Genomic DNA, 20,293 nt, shown 5'->3' with positions numbered 1-20,293 from the left:
ATTTTATAGATTATAGAGCAAACACGCAGTTTTTGGAAATTAATACTGATTGTTACCTGAAGTGAAATGAACACACAAGTGCACTAGCCAAGAAAATGTTATCAAGATGCTAAGAGTCATGTCATCAGTGCGTAATTTACAATGTCTTATAGTTACATAGTGTTTTTATATGCACTCCATCTTTAGCTGTAGAATCATTTTTTGGTGGTCCCAAACACAAAAGATGGACACAGTCTTGAAACTACAAAAAAGGACCACTAGAATAATAACTAAAGATAGTAAGAAGTTCTTTAAATAGCTGGACATTGTAGTTGTGTCATGTAAGTGCATTTATTAAACTGGTTAGCACATCAAGAAGAACATCAGCAATTACTTCACAAGCAGCTGCATTCATGATCATTGAATAAGAGACAGACTAAAGTTTTCCTTACCAAGAGTAAAGAGAAAACACAAACCAGCATTTTCTGCACACGAATAAAATTGTGCAATTAAAGAGAATAAAGAGATAGCTAAAACCCACATATTTATAAAGTTAGTCAGAGCAAACCTTTGAAATAATTCATACTACAAAGCCAAGAGTTATTTAGATAACACAGAATAGAGAATACTGAATAGTAAAAAATTGCCATTTTTTAATAATAAACAACTGTTATCCTACAGTTAAACTGTCATAGATTAATGATTTTTATGGTAAAATCCTATCCCCAAAATGTGTGGGGGACTATTCTAACTTTTTTTCCATTTTCTTGAGCTGATCATCTAATTCTTTGTGATAAGATGCTGTGTCAGCTTTTTTTTTCAGATGGAACAAGGGGACAACATGAAGAATGAAATAGAATGGGAGAAATATCTTCAAGGTCCTGACACAAGCCTTGAGAGAGAGAGAGAGAGAGGGGGGGGGGGGGGTTATCATCATAATGCTACTCAAGCCCTAGCCTCTTGGTATTTGCCTGAAATGATTTTGAGAAACTATGAGTAACCTGAATCAGGGTAACTGGATAAGAAGCTAGACTCACTACTTATCAGGGCGAGTAAAGTGTTTTAACCATTACACTCAAAAGACTCCCATTTCTGAGGAGAAAACAGCTGCTGAAATGAATCATGAAAGAAATTGGATTAAAGTTCACAATGTATTTGTATACATATAATCCTGGAAATCTCACCTCTCCCTTGGGAGGCCAGGCTCTCCCTGTCACAAATCAGCACAAAGGAGAAGGATGGGAGAGAAATGCTTCCTTTTAAAAAAAAATTTGTCAAACTGGTCTGGCCAGTAGTGCATCATAAAAATATCTTGGACAATTACGGCAAAGACTGCAATGGTCTGTGAGGTGAATAGGTCAACACAATCATGAATACAGCTCACAAAGTAGTAACAGTAGCTTTCTCTGGTGGGGTTGTGCACAAAATTAAGGCAGGATTTCCTCCTGGAGTGACAGCTGATGAAAGTCAGAGACTGGCAAAGAAGCTCTGATGTTCTCAGGATTGTATTTCTGCAGATATTTGCAATTCAGTTTTTAATAATGTGTGGATGGAGCCAGTCCAAACAAATGCTGCTCATCATATTTCACATTACTCTCAGCAGCAACTGATAATGTTTTTGAAAGTGGAATTTTATGCACCCATTCGATACATTGGGTCCAGGCTAGCCCTGTGTGATATTTAGTTTCATGATATGTACTAACAGGAGCAGCAGTAAAAACATAAGCCCATGTCACACACTTGACCTGTTGGGCAGCCTACTGTGTTTTCCATCAGCTAGTGCAAAAAGGTAGTGATCTGTTACTCATCTTCAGTTTTAACATATGACAAATAATGGCACCCACTGGGATATGTAAGCAACGGTTAGACAGATCATCTTCTGCATCAAGTGTGTACACTTGGGGCTGTGTTCCAGCAGCCACTGAGGGAACAGAGTGCAACCAGCTACATACTGAGGAAACCATTAACCATCTGGGCTCCAAGGTCATAACTGAATCAGTCCAGTGACCGGCAGAAAAGGTTGAGATGACCAGCTTGTTCGTGGTATTTCAAAGATACATCTGCAGGATTTTTCATAGAATTGATTATGGCCCTTTAGTTCCACATTGCACGGAAACCTCAAACCAGATACTTTGAACTTTCTGTGACAAGCCAGGCTGCAACTTTATGGACTTGTGCCAAAGATTTATGAACTATGGGGTTCCAGCTGACAGCATGTCCAGGGAGTTCACAAGTGTTTTTTAGATTAAGTGACTCTCCATACAGTCCAGATAAAAATAGCTGTAGGCGAGTCTGAAGTATTATTGCGAAATCCAAAGAAATGACCCCACAGATGAGACTAGTGAAATCTTAGTGATCAAATGCTTAGAAAGTAATGGAGTTCACATAACACAAGGAGTGGAAGGTTGGCTAATACCACAAATTGATAGCAACAAGATTTTGGGGAAATCTAAGTGTATAGCAAAATGATAAGCTAATGGGGGAGAGAGATGGTGTATTTGTCACAACAGATAAAAACTTCACACCCAATGGGATAGAAATTGCTGGGTCATTACTCCCCTTACATAAAATAAATAGATGACAGTGGATAAAATTAATCGAAACAATAAATCTCAAACCGAACAACAACAAAAAACCACAGCTAATAAAATATACTGACGAACAGGAGTTCTTAAGAACAATAACATAAAACAAATTAAACCATCACAAAATTGCAGAACAAAAACATTTGAAGAAAGAAAGAAGATTAGTGCGGCTGAGTGATCACTTAAAAACAATGGATGATGCAACCACACTGTCATACATTAAAATCTACTTTCCAATATTTTGGAAAGAAGGCCAAACAACACACCTGAAGTTACATTTTAATGACTCTCCATCTAAGATAACATGTTGAACCTTCTCTACCAAGAAATCTTTAATCCAGTCTCAAATTTTGCTTAATACCCCATACGATCATACTTTTGCTAATTAGTGTAGGTGTGGTATTGAGTCAACTGCTTCTCAAAAGAAATATTGCTTATACATGACTGGCACAATCAATGGCTTTCAGGATATGCAAAAAAAGCACAATATGGATTTCGCATAACTGATGTATTTGTAATTTGTAATTTGTAATTTGACCTTGAGGGGGTCATGCTTTTAGAGATACCTAATTACATTTGAGATTAGGATATGTTCTAAGATTTTACAACAGATGGATGACAATAATATAAACAACAGTTTGTTGATCACTTCTGCTACCTTCTTGTTAGATGGATGTGATGCATGCTTTCTTCCAACAATTCGACCCAGCTGATAAAGGCTCCCTGCTTAAACCCCTTGACGCAAACACAAATAAAATATAGGTGTCAGTTTAAAACCTGATAAAATTTATTCTAACAAATGGAATTTTGGGTTCAAGCCTTCATGCATCTCATCAGTTTCGATATTAATCTGGATCAATTTAGTACAGGGTGACACAGAATAATGGAAATGTTTGAAATGAGTAGTGGCAGCCATGAGCAGGTGGCAGCACTGGAGGGTCATGACAGTTAGTGAGTAAACAGTCCGCCATTTCAGTAACCATGAATCAATGGAACGGACAACAGCGTGCGTTAGCCATAAAAATGTTTTATAAAAACAATTATAGTTTGGTAACAATACAGAGGGAGTTTCGAAGTTTTTATAATTTAGGACATCACGACATTGTTCTGTCGAAGCACATGATAAAATGTTGGATTAATAACTCTGAAGAGATTGGATCTGTCCTCAAGAAGAAACCAACAGGATTACCAAGAAGTGTGTGTTCTCCAGCAAACACTGATGTTGTACACGAGTCTGTCTTACGCAGCCCATGGCGTTCAGTTCATAAGCAAGCAGCAGTGGTTGGAATCTCCCAGGAGAGTGTTCGCAGAATTCTTCATCTCGATTTAAAATTTCATCCATACAAACTACAGATGATGCAACAATTTAAGGACAATGATTACTGGTTACGATTAGGATTCTGTCAACAAATGATAACAAAAGTAAACAATGATCACAAATATCTAAACAAGTTTTGGATGTCAGATAAGGCACATTTTCATCTCACAGGGTATGTGAATAAACAGAACTACCATTACTGGGCAAACACAGATCCTAATGAAGTTCATGAGCATCCTTTTACATGGTTGTAAAGTGACAGTATGGTGTGGTATTTCATCACATGGGGTTATTGAGCTATATTTTTTTCCACAAATGAACAGGGAAACAAAATAACTGTCAATGCCAATCGTTACATGGAGATGTTACGAACTTTTGCTACACATGCATTGAACAACTTTCCAAACATTCAAGATGACTGGTTTCAACAGGACGGAGTGACATCACACACTGCACGGAAATCAATGGCACACGTGCAAGAATTGTTCGGCAGCCGTGTGATCTCATGGTTTGGTAGCATTCCCTGGCCTCTAGATTGCCAGATTTATCAGTTATTGATTCTTTCTTGTGGGGCTACCTCAAGAGCAAAGTCTATACGAATCAACCAAGAACCCTTGATGAGTTAAAACAGAGAACTTGGGATGCAATTCACAGTATCTCAGCTGAGATGTTGCAGCAGTCAATGAGAAGTCTCAATAACAGATTTCATGTATGTATTCATAAAGGAGGACGCCATCTAAAGGATGTATTTTTAAAAAATCATAAATGCCATCAATGATTCGTAAATGGCAAAGTTGTAAGGTTTCAGTTACTATGAATACAATTGATTTTCTCCATCACTTTCAGTCTTATTGGACTGTGGAAATGTTCCAGTTTTTCTGTGTAATCCTGTATAAAGAGGGATCACTAACTGCACCCCTGACTTTGGACTACAATTCCATCGGACTGTGGAATATCAAGGATCTGCCTCACATTGATCGCAAACAGCCAGAATGCCTGTGGACAGTTGTTGAGTAAATGTTGAACAGGTGGTTGGGTAATTCAACAAATAAGGTTCTATATGTGAATCTTAAACTTCTTTCAGCATACTGAATGTTTAAATGAATATGGGAAAGCAGTCAGGTAACATCCTTGACAATCATCAGTACTCTGACATAACACACCATCATTTTCAGTTGCAATGAGAATTCACTTTGCATGTCAGTTAAAAAATTTAGTGCGTGAGGCTGTGCCAGTGGGGAAATCAAACCATAGCATATACAAGATGATAACTCACACCGTAACCATCTAGATACACTACACAACCGAGGATGCTCAACATCAGACATTATTGATAATTAAACATTAGCCAGCAACAGATGAGCAGGTATCTCTACCTGTCCCTCCAATATTTAACTTGGGAGAGAGCAGAATTTAGGCAAAAACCTTCACCTCTGTTTATAAAGACACTTGTTAGTTTAATCTCAATGACAGCTTGGAGATCTGCTTTGCATTTCTCAGGTTGGATCTGAGTATTAGCCTATCTGCAGCCAAGTACAATGCTAGAGTTGTGTTGGACAAGTGGGATTATGCTCAGAAAATGCAGTGTTTACTATATGATCTACAATATCTCAGACTCAAGTGCTCATCCAACACAAAGGACTTAGAGGAACACTAAAACCCTTCCTTGCCACATGACACTACCATAAGCCCCAACTCTTATTTTGTGGTCCACCTCAGATTACACAGCATTCCAGAGATCCGTAAGAAAATGTTTCCTCTTAGGCCTATTCAGTAATATAGTTTCTCCAACACATAATGTAGCAAAACATTGTTAGACCCACTAGAAGAGATCAGAGTGCACATTGTATTCAGAATTTGGCAATTCATTCTATTGATTTGCTTAGTTTTGATGTGGTCTTCCCCTTCTCTTGTGCCGACTGGAATGGCCAAGCGGTTCTAGGCGCTACCGTCTGGAACCACGCAACTGCTACGATCGCAGGATCGAATCCTGCCTCGGGCATGGATGTGTGTGTTGTCCTTAGGTTAGTTAGGTTTAAGTAGTTCTAAGTTCTAGGGGACTGATGACCTCAGATGTTAAGTCCCATAGAGCTCAGAGCCATTTGAACCTTCTCTTGTGTTCCTCTGTTGGACTCATTATGGTTAACTAAGATTAGATTTGGTGTTGAACTAAATAACCTCTTTTAATATGTGTTGTCTTTCACTAATGTTTTATTCAGTGGCCAGAATGTTTTTCAAGGAGCTCTTTGTCATCTATTGTTGTCCATCTTTTCATGGGAAATTTCAAAGAATGTGCTCTGGAGTCAATGGGGTCAATACCTGCCTGCTGTTTTAGATATGTAGATGACACTTCTGTTTTTGGCCTTTTGGTAGTGAGAATGTGCACAATTTTTAAAACTTCTCAATTCCGTCATCCTGAATATTCACTTCACTATGGAGCTGTAAAAGATGGTTGCCTTCCATTCTTTGATGTGTTGGTCAGGAGGAGAGATGATGGTATGCTGAAACAATTTGTTTATAGGAACTATCTCACACCAATTTGTGTATTCAGGCTGACAGTTGTTATTTGGCTCAGCGTGAAATGATACTTCATATTCCAGTTCACAGGTTCCATACCATCTCAGCTCCTGAAAGTTTGTCAGCTGTATCAGCCTAACTTGATGTTACCTTTCACCAGAAAATGTATACTTTGAGACAGATCAAATATTATTTGTGCTATTCACAAACTGTGAATTGGGTGAGTGATGAGAATAATGAAGTGGCTCTGAAGTTTACAGCTTTTCTTCCTTATCTAGACAGTATTTCCAACAGGATTGGTAGTATAATGAGGAAACACAACTGGAAATGTGTTTTCAACAACTATTTGAGATGACAGCCCTTTTAGGGTCTGTGTAGGATGACTTTCGTTTGCATAAGATGAGTGTCTAATGTATCCCCTGCAATTGTGGCTTGCCATACATTGGTCATACTATTAGGACCATGCAGAGCCATTACATAGAGAACAAGCATCACACATTTTTACAACAGCCAAACACATCTGGGACTGTAGAACACTCCCTTTGCACCAGTTATCCTATGGAATATAACAACACAGAGTGTCTGGTGTGCAATTCAATTTACTGGGATAGTGTCATTAAGTAAGCGGCTGACATTAAAATAGCAAGTGACCTTATAAATAAAGATGGGGGCGTTTACCTACATTCTGGTTGGAATCCTGCTGTCTACCTGGTTAAACAATAGAGGGACAGAGTTAGCACTACTTGCTCACCTGTTGCTGATTTCTATTTCACTACTGATAATGTCTAGCATTGCTCTTCTTTGGTTAGATGATAGCACTAGTTGTTTGCAGTATTTATTGTCTTTCTGCATATGCTGTATTTTGGTTTTTGGGCAGGTGCAACCTCAACCACTTAGGATTTAAAATGCTCTGTACATCAAACTCTCATAGCATTTATGTCTACAAAATGATGGGGTGCTCAGCCGTTGAAACACTGGCTGTTGTTGAGGACATTACCCACCTGCATTTCCACAAGTTATTTGAAGTTAGTGTACCAGGAGGCTAGAGGATGCACAGAAAATGGAGAAATCATCTAGTACTAAGGAGCACTGTACAGGACTTCTTCCCATGAATGTAATACTGTTTATCGTAAGGAATAACATGGTTACACTTAAAACCTGCTCTTGTGGGATGCAGTTCTTCTTCTTAAAGTGTTTAGTTAGGATAGTCATGACTCTAGAACATAGAATCTTTCCAATAGAAATGGCCACATGAATGTGGGCAGATGTCGATGGAAACTGTATTCATGGAGCTGCAGCAGACTGTCATGCCTACAAGTACTACCGTAGACTTTTCCACGTCAAAAAATAAAGATAAATATGTTTCTTCCATCAAAAGCCTATTGAATTATCACTTCTAGCTGTGTCAAGTTACTAATGGTGGAGCGATACTTCCTAAACACTCAGTGAAAATGACATTATAGTGGTAGAATTACATGAACCCATATTATGCACCTATTGACCATGCACCACCATGGTGTTTCATATGTAGTTCATAAGACACATTCTTATGACTTCTGAAGCAAGTACTGTCCTTTCCTAATTTTAAGATCAAAACTGACTTCTTTCCAAGAGCTGAGAAATATTTTTGTCAATCAAATATATTTAAAAGATGAAAGAGGACTTGCTCCAACCATTGGTTCAACTGCTTTAGTATGCCGTATGTTAACGGATCATCACAGGTCACAATATGACAAGCTGTGGACTATTCAGAATCCAGTTCCCACAGGAAGAAGGGGCAGTTCTACATTGTTAGTGGAACAAGAATCACAATCACTCCTTAGTGTGTCACCAGATAGTGACAGAAAGCTTATATAAAAGTCAACCATTGACTGGGTGATGTTCCCTGATATGAGGAGACAACCTCTAATCTTCTACAGCTGCTATAGGTAGTCTCAAATGTCACCTGCAAATATTCCTCATTGCTTACTGCAGTTTTCTTGCAATTTGGATCTGCTGACAGCATTCGAGAATGCTTACAATGACCTCTTCTTATCCTCTTAATTATTCTCCTCAGTTTCACACTTGACACCCAAAACGTTGAGAGGTTTTCAGCAATGTTGGCACTGCCTGAAACTTCGCATAGCAGCTCATCTGTCCCCTTACTGCAGGATGACACTTGTCATTCTATCAATGGGTAGGCCTTCTCAGAGGTTTTTCTGATGACTTTGGTACAGATCACTGTATATGTCAACTGCCTGGGGATAGCAATTCTGATGTAATCTGCCCAGGCATAGACACTTCATGTTGTCTGAAAACAAGTAACTGCCTATGAAGTATCCATTTCAGCACCTTGCTTGCAGAATCTGCTCTGTCTAGCAGATGGATCCAAATGGAAAAGTAGTTACTTCAATACAGGTTGTGTGATTCACATTCTGCTGAACAGTGTCTGCAAAAGTAGGTAAGCAAAATGAGAGGTCTATGACTTTAGCTGACCGTGTAGCTGTACAAAAATAAATCAATGATCATGTTCATCACCAAGATGTGCTAAGTTAGTGTGAAAGCCTCAGTCGTTTGACACCTGGGACAGATAATGATAGATACCCATAGCGCATTACATACATTAAAGTCTTCAAAAAGAAGGAAGACATGAGGAGCTCAGCAGTAAGTTTTCTGACGGACACTGTTGAAAAGCTTGGGTGGCAAGCAGTACATAAAACTCACTGGTTTGTTATCATGAGCATGAATTGTGACAGCACTATTTGCAGTGTTGTGGTTAAGGGCATAAGTGAGGAGATATACGTATCCTTGATGAACAAACAGATCTCGCCAACCACACGTTTTTTGTTGTATCACTGCTAACATCACCTATTCTATGGAAACTGTAGCCTCCAAGTAGAGAAGCATCAGTCTTTCAAGAAGGAATATCTTAAAAACATACACAGAAATGTTCTTCCTCTACGAGTAGTCTCAATATCCTCCCCCTTAAAATTCCACTGATTTATAGAATCTATTTTAGCACTGCGTTTTTAATTTTTGACCAACTTTGTATTGGGGTGCAGAGCCACCAACTGATGGGAGGACGTGGAGGGGCTCAGCAGTTCTGATGTCAAGACATCTAGGCTCATGATGTCCTCCTCATTAGTCAGTTGTGTCAATATCATACTTATGATACCTGGGACTGGCTATGATTAACATTTTATGCCCATTCCCAAGTCTCTTTCTGCTTCATGGATGATGGGCAATGCGTTTGTTGGAAGGCACTTCATATTCACATTGTTTTCTCTAAACATAACTTTAAATTTGACTTTTTTTCTTTTATTGTAACTGCATGGGTTGCTGTTTCCTTACCTTGTTTCCTTTTGTAAGTAAAACTGTAGATCTATGTACAGTCATTTGTTCCTGCTTCAATGGGTATTGTTTCTCATCAAAATTTCTACTTTAGGGACAGGCTTCTTCATCAAACAAGCAAAAGAGATGGAAAACAATGGAGGTTACTGGTTGTCTGCACATGGTATCCATTTTTGTCACTTTTATTTCTTGAATTTTTTTCTCCTTGTTGAATATTAGGCAGTCTTGTCGCCAGAGTGGATGGCAGAGCAGTTGATGTGCATGGCTGGAGGTGGGCAGCCAGAGGCAGGTTAATAGACAGCCATTCCACATTTTCTACACATTACTTTTTTTTACAAATCTTTGATATAGGACTAAAATAATGGCATTTGTAACACCATATAGGTTTTTGGATGTAAAGTGTAAATTACAAAGAGACACTAAATTGTGAAACTAGATTCGAGAAACCAGCAATACAAAACTAGTTTTGTATGTGGCTGTCTACAAATTAGTGTACCCTTCAGTTTTCACTTTATATTTTGGCAGCTAAATTAGCAATGGCAGAGACAATGCTTCTCTCCTTGAAATCAAACCAAAAGGAAAAGAAGAAGACAAAGAAATATGTTTGAATTAGTGACTGGTTAAAGAGATGGCATGTTGAGTGCTAGCAACTTCGTTGAAAGGTCAGAAGACTGCAGCAATTTCAACCATCTATGAATGGCATCAAAACATTTCACGTATTTTCTTACATAGATCAACAAGTAAAAGGAAAGAGGATAGTGTAATATACAAAGCAGAACACACATAAACATTTTCAACTTCCAAGTTTTTATTTACTTTTCACTTTAATAGGATACAGAACAAAAATATAATGTAATAGATGCAACATAAAGTGCTTGCAGTTCTTACAAAACAGTTTCACAGTAAACCACCATAATCATATGTTACTGTAACACATCTGCCACCTTTTCAGCATGAAAGTCTTCCAGGCCAGAAGCTCCATTTCTCCCTCTTACTGGCATGAAAGCTTTTTGCTTTGCAGAGATAATATTTTGTATTTCTACCATTAGTTCCACATTGTATTAAAGGACAGATTCCCCATTTGCACAGCAACACTCTTAGTGGAGCTGGCTGCTTTGTATGTTTCCTCAGGCCTGCTCTAAGAGCATCTACTGATTTTCCAAATGCAAAAAGTAATCTTTATTTTCATAGATTGCTTCCTCTTTGCAAGAGATCTTTGTGACATTAAAGATGATCTGCTGCTGGACAGCACAAGTCCAGCTTCAGTACCTTCACCTACAGTTCTCACTGTGGGTGATTTTTGTAAAATTACTGCATCCTCCAAACCATGCCAGTTTGTTTCTCAACAAGTAAGATTCACTCCTGCATCCTGGAAGGAAAAGAATTTGGTTGTCATAAATTAAGCTGAAGCATACCGCATGAGATCTAAGTAGCATTATTATGAATCACAGAACTGTGATATGAAATCTGCTTTTCCTTACAGATATCTCAAACTGAGGAGGATTTTAATTAAGGGCTTCAACATCCAGTTACACTTTCCAAGTTTCACTATAGTTGCTGGGAAACATGTTGTGATGAAAGTCTCCATCAAAAACTGTTTCAGAATTCCACAGCTACAAGGGCACATTTAACATTGTTCCCCTTGCTGTATCAGACAATACTTACTGCGCCTTGTATGTTAAAATAGGTGAAGCTTTTAAGGCTTTCCGGAGGTAGCATTTATGCAGCAGTACTCTAAAATCAGCTACACAGTCCAAAATATACAATGCTACTTGGTGTTGACACATTTCCTTTAACTCCTTATTTCACGGAGCCTTCCTCAAAGCATGGTCCACTGACTTACAAGCATATCATGTGAAAAATTGATTCATAGTTTTGATTTCTACAGTGTGCTTGCATAAAAAGCCAGTACCATTTCAGCCATACATAAATGACATAAAACGGTAGAGCTATACATTTGTGATTCGTAACTGCTGGTGCAAAACATCTCCACTGTGGCATGTACAGCCACAGTTAATATATGAAGAAGATGACTACAGTAAAGACCACAAGTTGGGCACAAGGAGGAGCATAAACCCAGAGGGACTGACTATGTGGAGCTGCAATCTGGCAGAATTGATTATTTGAAACAGGCCAGATTAAGAAGAGAATGGTTTGCTAACTATTTTCTTGAAGGCAGATCAATGCTATGGCGGCATTTAAAAAATTAATAGACATTAATTTATCTCAGAAAATCAAATAAAATAATATTAAATACGGAGTTCAGCTTACCAAAGTTGTATAGCTTTTCCTTCTGTAACAGTTTTGCTCAATACTCAATCCAATAAAGTAAACCATGTAAATTTTGGGATGTACACATCACCAGTCCCATGGCCATATTTTTACCTTTTCTTAGTTGATTTGTTTATGTATTTTCTTTTAAATGCATTTCGCTCAATAGCTGTGACACCCATCAATACTTCGATGTTCATATCACGAACAAAAATTACTCAAATATTGCAGCATCTCATATTACATTCTTAAAATGATACTATTTATATCCCATCAGCACCTATTCATGGCATAAAGCTATCCTGAAAACAAACGCAACTTACAGTTTCATGGTAAAGAAGTTGGAATGTGCCAAAATTGATTAGCTTCATTAACAACTTTTGCCAACGTGCACCACACATTCACATTGCCCGGCAGCTTAGCTTTGAAATTTAGTTTCACATCATATCTCTGCATAAATTAGGCATATTGATAAGACACAGGGAGCCTGTTGTGACATAGTCAGGTCGTGACTGTGTATTGAAAGTTACAAGGAGAACGATTGTCTTCTCCCACTCTTCATTATTTCTTCATGTCATTTCTCACATGTTGGACTATTCCCTCTGATGCCCATTCTTCTTTAATTTCCAAGGTACCCATTTCCACTATATCACGCTATGCGAATATGCCCTTGCTAGAATTGAGAGAGTAGTGCATCTCAACTTCTACATTTAATTCACCCTTCTGTTTCTAATTTTATTAGTGCTTCCACCTGAATTGATTTATCAGTTTCAGCTATCAGAATAAAACCACGCTGCTTTCCTTTTAAAACCAGAAACACATTTTGTCTTGTGAAATGAGCTCCATTACTAATTTTAGTCATCCTTTTCTGTGGTAGGTGCTTGATACTCTCTGTGGTTCAGCTGAGGCACTCTGAGTGTTTATAACAGTTGTAAGATCTGTGGCCAAACTTGAACCCAGCTGATGAACACTGAGCTCCCTGACGTACATACCACTTGGCACAAACTAGGATGCATGTATGGCTTACTGAAAGCTATGAATGCAGTGAGCTCCCCCCACCCCCTTGAAGTTTCTTGATTCCCTGTGTTCAAACTTACACACAGTAAAGTGAGACACCGCTACTTGATTCTTTCAGAAGTATCTATTGGTTTAACATTTGTGACAAGTTGGAACTATGAACCTGATGGAAACATGAACCCATACATCTTCCTTTCTGGGAGTTTTCACTCTCAAAATATATCTGAGAATGTCTCATTGAACTTCATCAACACTTGGGTTGTTAATTCTATGCACAGTGTTTCAGAAGCACTTAATATGCAAAGACACCAACAGGATCACACTAAAAGTATTGAGAATCACTGAACTCTGGTACACTTCCATGCTTTTGATCAAGACTGGCAAGAATGTCACCTTTTGTAGAAATTTTCAACAACCTGACGTTATCAAAAGCTCTATTTATTTGCTATCAGTTATAGACTTGAAATGGAAGCTTCAATATCAATATTTAAACTCTGAAAACCACTGTTAACTGTAAACGGTGCTTCCCAACCCTACCTGTCACTAGCACTTCTTCCCATTCCACTAGTGTGCAGAATGCGGGAAGATTGTTTGCTTCAACACCTCGGTACACACTATAATTAGTCAAATCTTCTCTTTACTACCCCCCATGGAAGTGATACGTAGATGGTTGCAGTGTATTGCTTGATTATTCATTTAAAATTGGTTCTTAAAACTGTGTAAGTAGGCTTTCGCGAGATTGTTTGCATCTGTCTTCAAGCATCTGGGCATTCAGTTTATCCAGCATCTCCATGACACTATTTCATAAAAACAAACAAACCTATGATCATTTGTGCTGCATCTCTCTGTATAAGTTTAATATCTGCCATTAGTCCTATTTAGGGATGAAATGTACATCCAACAACTATCTAGTATCTGCCATATCCAGGTTAATTTTACTATTGGGCCAGATACCAGGTGGTAGGTGAATATCCAGTGGATACTGGATTTACAATAAATTATGAAAATTTTGCAAAGTTGACTTCATTTAATTCACATGTAAGATTCATCTTGTGTAAGCTGTCGCCAACACACTGGTCAGCAAAGATTTAGTGCAGAGATCAATAGTAGGCACTGGATCAAGTGCGCCTATCACGAAAGAGGCCAGAGACACACCGACAAGCAACACGCCGCCAAAGCCCTTTTGACAGCACTAATTAGGCCACCACCACTGACCAGAGGACCTCAATTAACTCACTCTTCCACTTGGCACCTGTCAGTATAGTTGCAGAGCCCATCACAGGCTACAACAGTACTTTCTTTGCTTTTTTATATAATGTACTAGCATAATCCGTGAATTCCCTGCCCCCTCCATCCCCTGCCCCCATGTCTCAGCTGCAGACGGCCAGTGTGATGGATCTAACCAACAAATTGCTACCCTACTGACAACAGTATAACTACTGGCTAATCAAGCTTTATCTGCCACATAACCACAACTGTCCAACCGACCAGCCCAACAGGTGCCACCGACTGGTACACCACCATTCCTGCAATTTAAGGAATCAGCAGAAGATTGGCTCAAATACCTGACTCAGTTCCAAGCACATTGTCAAGTTCATTGTGTTTAAGATACTGTAAAATTACAATACCTCCTTCCAACAAACTCAGCTACGACCAAGTAATCGCTGCAGTAACTAAATATTGTGTTGAGCAAGTCCAAGTAGCTGCAGCTAGATATCAGTTCTTCGTTTGCAGAAAAAGCCAGAACAGACATACTGACCATGGCACATTGAATTAATGGGCATGACCAGGAAGTGTAAATTCAAGTGTAGTTGCAGCAACTTTTACAGTGATTTAATGATATGGGATGCAATAACATTCAATGTCCCTCATAGTAGAATACAGGAACAGATCTTCAAGTACTCTGATCTATCACTTCCCCAAGTATTGTGAATCTTAGAGCAATATGATACAGGTGCCATATCAGCTGGTAAGTTTGACCAGGTCTCGATTTGTCAGGTTGAGTTGCATCTTGTTCACGACCGCCCCAAGTAGCCACAACAACAAGCATGTATGTAGCCGTGCAGACAGCCACATAGACATGTAAACAAGCCTGTGAATTTAGTGAAGTCTTGCTCTAGATGTTCTGCTTGCCATAAAAGAGAGGATTGCCCATTACATAATGCAACATGATAATGTGGAAAAAAAGGCCATGTCCAAACAATTTGTTTGCAACAGCACCAAAATGTCAATTTTGCCTGCTCCCAGAAAAAACAAGATCATGCACATGCAGTGAATATTTTGTTTTCAAAACCTACAACAGATTCTGACAAAATTAAAATTAAGGTTGTGCCTCCTTCTCACCCTAGTGCTGTGCAATGATGTTCTAACAAACTATTTGTCTCACTAAGAATTGCTGGCCGTCATGTGAACTTTCAGTTAGACACAGGTGCCTCAGTAACTTTGCTTAATTGTGCCACATATGAACAGTTAGATTCACCATGCCTTTCTAAATCTAGCAAGTGCCTCACTGCTTACAACAGACAGGAAATCCCAGTGCTTGGATGGTGTAGTTTGCCTGCCACTTACAAATCTCACACTAGGTCAGTGAACTTTCTTGTGTTGAAATCAAGACACAGTGAGAACATGTTCCATTCAGATGCCTTTGATTTGTTTGGACTTCGCATCCAAGACAATGTACTTCCAGTACCTGATTTTATATAAAAAGGCAGTGCAGCTAGCTTGATTAAAGAATTTCCTGGACTATATTCAGAAGGAATGGGAAAAGCTACTAACTTTGTAATGCATATTACATTGAAAGACATTGGACAGCCCAAGTTTTTCCGGGCTCACCCCAATACCATTGCATTAAGCGGCAAAGTACCCAGTGAATTCAAACAATTGCAGATAATGATGTAATTGCTCCTATTCAAGCTTTATAATGGGCAAGTGTCTCATTTTGTTGCCTAAGCCTTCTGATTGCATTCACATTTGTGTTGACTTCAAGTCTGCAGTCAACCCACAAAAAGTGGTTGACGCTTATACATTACCTCGCCCTGAGGAACTCATGGACAGGCTTGGTGCAGGATGCTATTTTTCTAAGACAGATTTGTGTGATGCCTACTTGCAAATTCCATTGGATGAAGAATCACAGGAAGTGTTTGTCATAAATACACACTTAGGACTGTTTAAGTATTTGCATTTGCCCTCTGGCAGTTGCTCTGCACCTGCCATTTTTCAATGGGCTTGGAAAAGCTGACTGCAAAAGTGCAATTTTGTTCAAAGTACCTCATCGTTATTGTCGTCTCAGGTCGTGCACCAGAGGAACACATTGCAAATTTGCATACTATTTTTTGAATGTTATCAGAAGCAGGACCCTAGCATCGTCTAGAAAAGTATGACTTTTTTCAAACTGAACTACAAGTAATAAACAGTCAGAGAGTGCACCCCTCCCAATCTCATTTGCTCGCAATCTGTGACCTGCTTGTTCCTCACAATGTGTCTGAACTGCAGTCAGTACTAAGCAAGGTGACATACTACATTCGGTTCAGAACCAAATGCCTCACAGATTGCAGCTCCATTGCGTTGCTTGCATCACAAAAATGTACCTTTTGTGTGTGTCAAAAATGCCCTGCTCAGCAACAGATGTTTAGTGCATTTACTTTAGCAAGTCAATGCTTCTTCCTATGGAATCGGTACTGTGCTTTCACACAGAATTGGTGCACAGGAGAGATCGATTGCTTTTCCCTCAAAGTTGTTAATTCAAACTCGGCACTCTGAAAAAGAAGTTCTCACTACTACGTATGGTGTGAGAAAATTCCATCACTATTTGTATGGTCGCAAGTTCTTATTAGTGACAGATCACAAGCCTTTCCAGTCATTGTTTCATCCACCAAAGTCGGTTCCTACATGCACTGTTCCAAAATCGCAATGTTGTGCTTTCTTGCTTTCACAGCATAAGTATGAAATTGTGTACAGACCTATGGCCAAGCATGGCTATGGAGACACCCTCTTGCATCTTCGATTGACCCAGACTTTGATTTTGATGCATCTGCCGCATCTTGTTGCCAAATTGATGCACAGGACTCTGAATTGCTGGAATCTTTTCCCTTGCACAACAGAAAAATTGCACAGGCCATGGAAGCAGACCCAGATCTCAAGATTCTGTTGCATTACATTCACACATCTTGGCCTCCTCATTGAACAGTATTGAGAACTCCATAGTGTGCCAATATTTTGCACACTGGCATAATCCTTCAGTACAACAAGGTGTGAGTCTAGTTCAAAATAATGGTGGAGAATCGCGTATCCTTATTTCCAAAGTGTTGCAAAAGGATGTATTGGGATTGCTCCATCATGGACATTAGGGAATTGAGCACACTAAACAGTTAGTGCGCCAGCACTGTACTTGGCAGGGCATGGACGCCCATATTCAACAGATGATGTCACAGTGTCACGCATGAGTGGAAAACCAGTCCGCTCCACCACAGACATTCGCAGCTTGGCCTAGGACTCAATCATTATAGCAATGAGTGCACATTGACTTTGCAGGACCATTTTGGAACACTCATTGGCTCATAGTGGTAGACTCTTTCAGCCAAGTTCCCATTTGCAGTGCCTATGGCTGCTACTACATCACCTAGCACAATTCAAATGTCATCCTCCATACTTTGGATAGTAGGTTTCCTGTAAGTACTTGTGTCAGACAATGACCACAGTTCACTTCATGTGACACTGAACAGTTTTGTGAATGATATGGAATTCACCATCTAACAAGTGCTCCATTTCACTCACAGTCCAACGAAGAAGCAGAATGCATTGTGCACACTTTCAAACAACAAATGGCCAAGCTTTGCATCACCCACACATGGGAACAGGTGCTGCAACTCTTTCTCGCCTCCTATTGCTCCCACCCAAAAGACGTACGATCACTGGTGGAACTTCTGCACGGCCGCCACCATCGGACACTTCTACACTTGCTACACCTACCTCAGCATCCTGTGCTGCCAATGTTCCACAAGTATCGTTTTGCTTCATGCGATCTTGTTCTTTTCAGGGTTTATGGAAACCATGGGCACTGGGAAAGAGGCGTGATCCAGGAACGCATTGGCTCTTTTATGTATTTGATTGCAGGTGCCGATGGTGTGCAGTGCCGCCACCATAACCAAATTCTTGCGTATCATTTTCCCCGTGACTCTGCTGCTTTTCTTCCCTCATATTTATGGCCTCACAGGACTGCACTGCCTTCGCAGCCACCTGCCGGTGCCACCAGGGCATCCACGAGGACAATACGCCCTCACCCTCACCATCCCTGCTCACTGACCCATTGGATGTGGATCCATCGTCGCCATCATCACCCCCAGACAAGCCCTCAGGCCTGGACATACGCCCTGGTAGCAGTTTTCTAAAGGGTTTACCTGTTGCCTCGGGATGGTCAGAAGTATGCCATCCTCCACAGCCACAGCTCACAGCTCATCTCTATGTCCAGCATCCTTTCCATCCCCCACCCCCCACCTGTTGTCGTTCACATCCTTTCTACACAACAATGGTGCAGTATTTTGGCGAGGAATGTGCCGATGTAAGCTGTTGCCAGCACACTGGTCAGCAAAGATGTAGTGCGAAGATCAGTAGCAGGCACTGGATCAAGCATTCGTATCGTGAGAGAGGCCAGAGACACACCAACAAGCAACACGCCGCCAAAGCTCTCTCGACAGCTTGTATTTAGGCCACCACTGCTGACCAGAGGGCCTCAATCGACTCACTCATCCAGTTGGTGTCTGTCAATATAGTCACAGAGCACACCACAGGCTACAACAGTACATAGCGACCAGATTAGTGATTATAGTGGGACTAGCAGTGAGACTAAAATTTGTAATAACAAGATTACCGATATTGTCTGCAAGAGGATTATTACTGATGAGCGTGTACCACAACATGGACTCTATTCAAGTTAAGCAGCAGCTTCATATAAATAAAGAACCATATTAATCCATGTGTGCATTGGTGTTATAGACAGAGGATACCGGCCACCCATAACAACATCCTCTCCCTAGCTACCTTGTGGAACAAGACTCTACAAAATACTCTAAACACAAATAAAACCACACTATCTTCTAATCAATACACAATTTATTATTCACTTTAACAAAAAATAAATTAGTACTCATAATGAACTAAGGGCAAATTTTGGTGAATGAACACCAATTTCTCTGCCATTAAGATGTAATAAGCGATTTTGCTTGTTTTCATAAACAAGATTAACTTCAGAGAAAAGTCTTTTGCTTCGTACAGGACTGCAAGGTGCTGAAAGATAAATTTGAACAAACTTTGTCCAGTTTAGGTAATCCATTGCATTAGCAGACAATCAAATACAAGGGTTGTGATTGTGGCTGATCTGAACTATCTTCAGATGATAGCCAACCTTGCTTGTAGTCGTGTTTGTTTCTTGACAATCACACTGGTTACTTTCATTTGCCACCTCACTAAACCAGTCCCAAACATGTCATGAGCTTTGCAAGTCACATTTGTTCAGTCTCACCTCTATGCTTCTTTTAGCAGGCACTGGAGGTGTACTGTTATTGGTGAAAGATTCTTCATAGAATTCCAATAGAATCTTCTGTTGAGCTCTTTTGGCTGCAAGAATCCCCAAATAGTCTGTCTTTAATCTTGAGTCTAGAAAGATTGCAATCAACTGATTTGGATCTTCACTTAATAGACTGAAATAACATTTTAATTCACCTTTCAACAATGCTCTCAGGTGTGGTAAGTCACGGGTTCTTCACGTCGTCTCAATCTTATCTACATACTTATTTAATGCCGCAACATATGGTATTACTTTAGATACTTAGGAGAGGTCAGAACTTATTTTGTTACTTCTTCAAAGGTTTCAAAAGCTAAATGCAATGCTTCAGCAAACACCACTGGAGACATCAAATTAGTGTGTGTACCATGGTAAGCTACATAGAGAGGGAAAGTACATTTTTGTTCCAGCACACACTCCACCATAAAAAATGTGGAATTCCATAATGTGCTGATATCTTGCACCAATTGTTGCTCCAGTAAATTTAGCTTCTTTTGAACAACCAACAATTTTTCTTTGTTGTTGTTGTTGTTGTTGTTGTGGTCTTCAGTCCTGAGACTGGTTTGATGCAGCTCTCCATGCTACTCTATCCCGTGCAAGCTTCTTCATCTCCCAGTACCTACTGCAACCTACATCCTTCTGAACCTGCTTAGTGTATTCATCTCTTGGTCTCCCCCTACGATTTTTACCCTTTACGTAAGCTCAAACAACTCAAGT

The 20,293-nt window shown here is 39.6% G+C and overlaps 1 protein-coding gene across 3 annotated transcripts in view; it reads right to left on the bottom strand.

Annotated features, from left to right (window-relative positions):
* LOC126175748 (cyclin-dependent kinase 12) overlaps positions 1-20,293 on the bottom strand; it is a 179,395-nt gene that overhangs the window by 26,347 nt on the left and 132,755 nt on the right. The window contains exon 14 of one of the 3 annotated variants that reach the window (XM_049922712.1): positions 10,543-11,098. The exons of the other annotated variants lie outside the window; for them this stretch is intronic. Coding sequence (XP_049778669.1) covers positions 11,001-11,098 — 98 coding nt within the window. The 3' untranslated portion in view covers positions 10,543-11,000. Of the gene's footprint in view, positions 1-10,542; positions 11,099-20,293 lie in introns of those variants that run through there. 3 annotated transcript variants of the gene reach the window in all.

This window comes from Schistocerca cancellata, chromosome 3 (assembly GCF_023864275.1).
Source record: "Schistocerca cancellata isolate TAMUIC-IGC-003103 chromosome 3, iqSchCanc2.1, whole genome shotgun sequence".
Classification (NCBI taxonomy): domain Eukaryota; kingdom Metazoa; phylum Arthropoda; class Insecta; order Orthoptera; family Acrididae; genus Schistocerca; species Schistocerca cancellata.
This window is presented reverse-complemented; position numbering and strand designations above follow the sequence as displayed.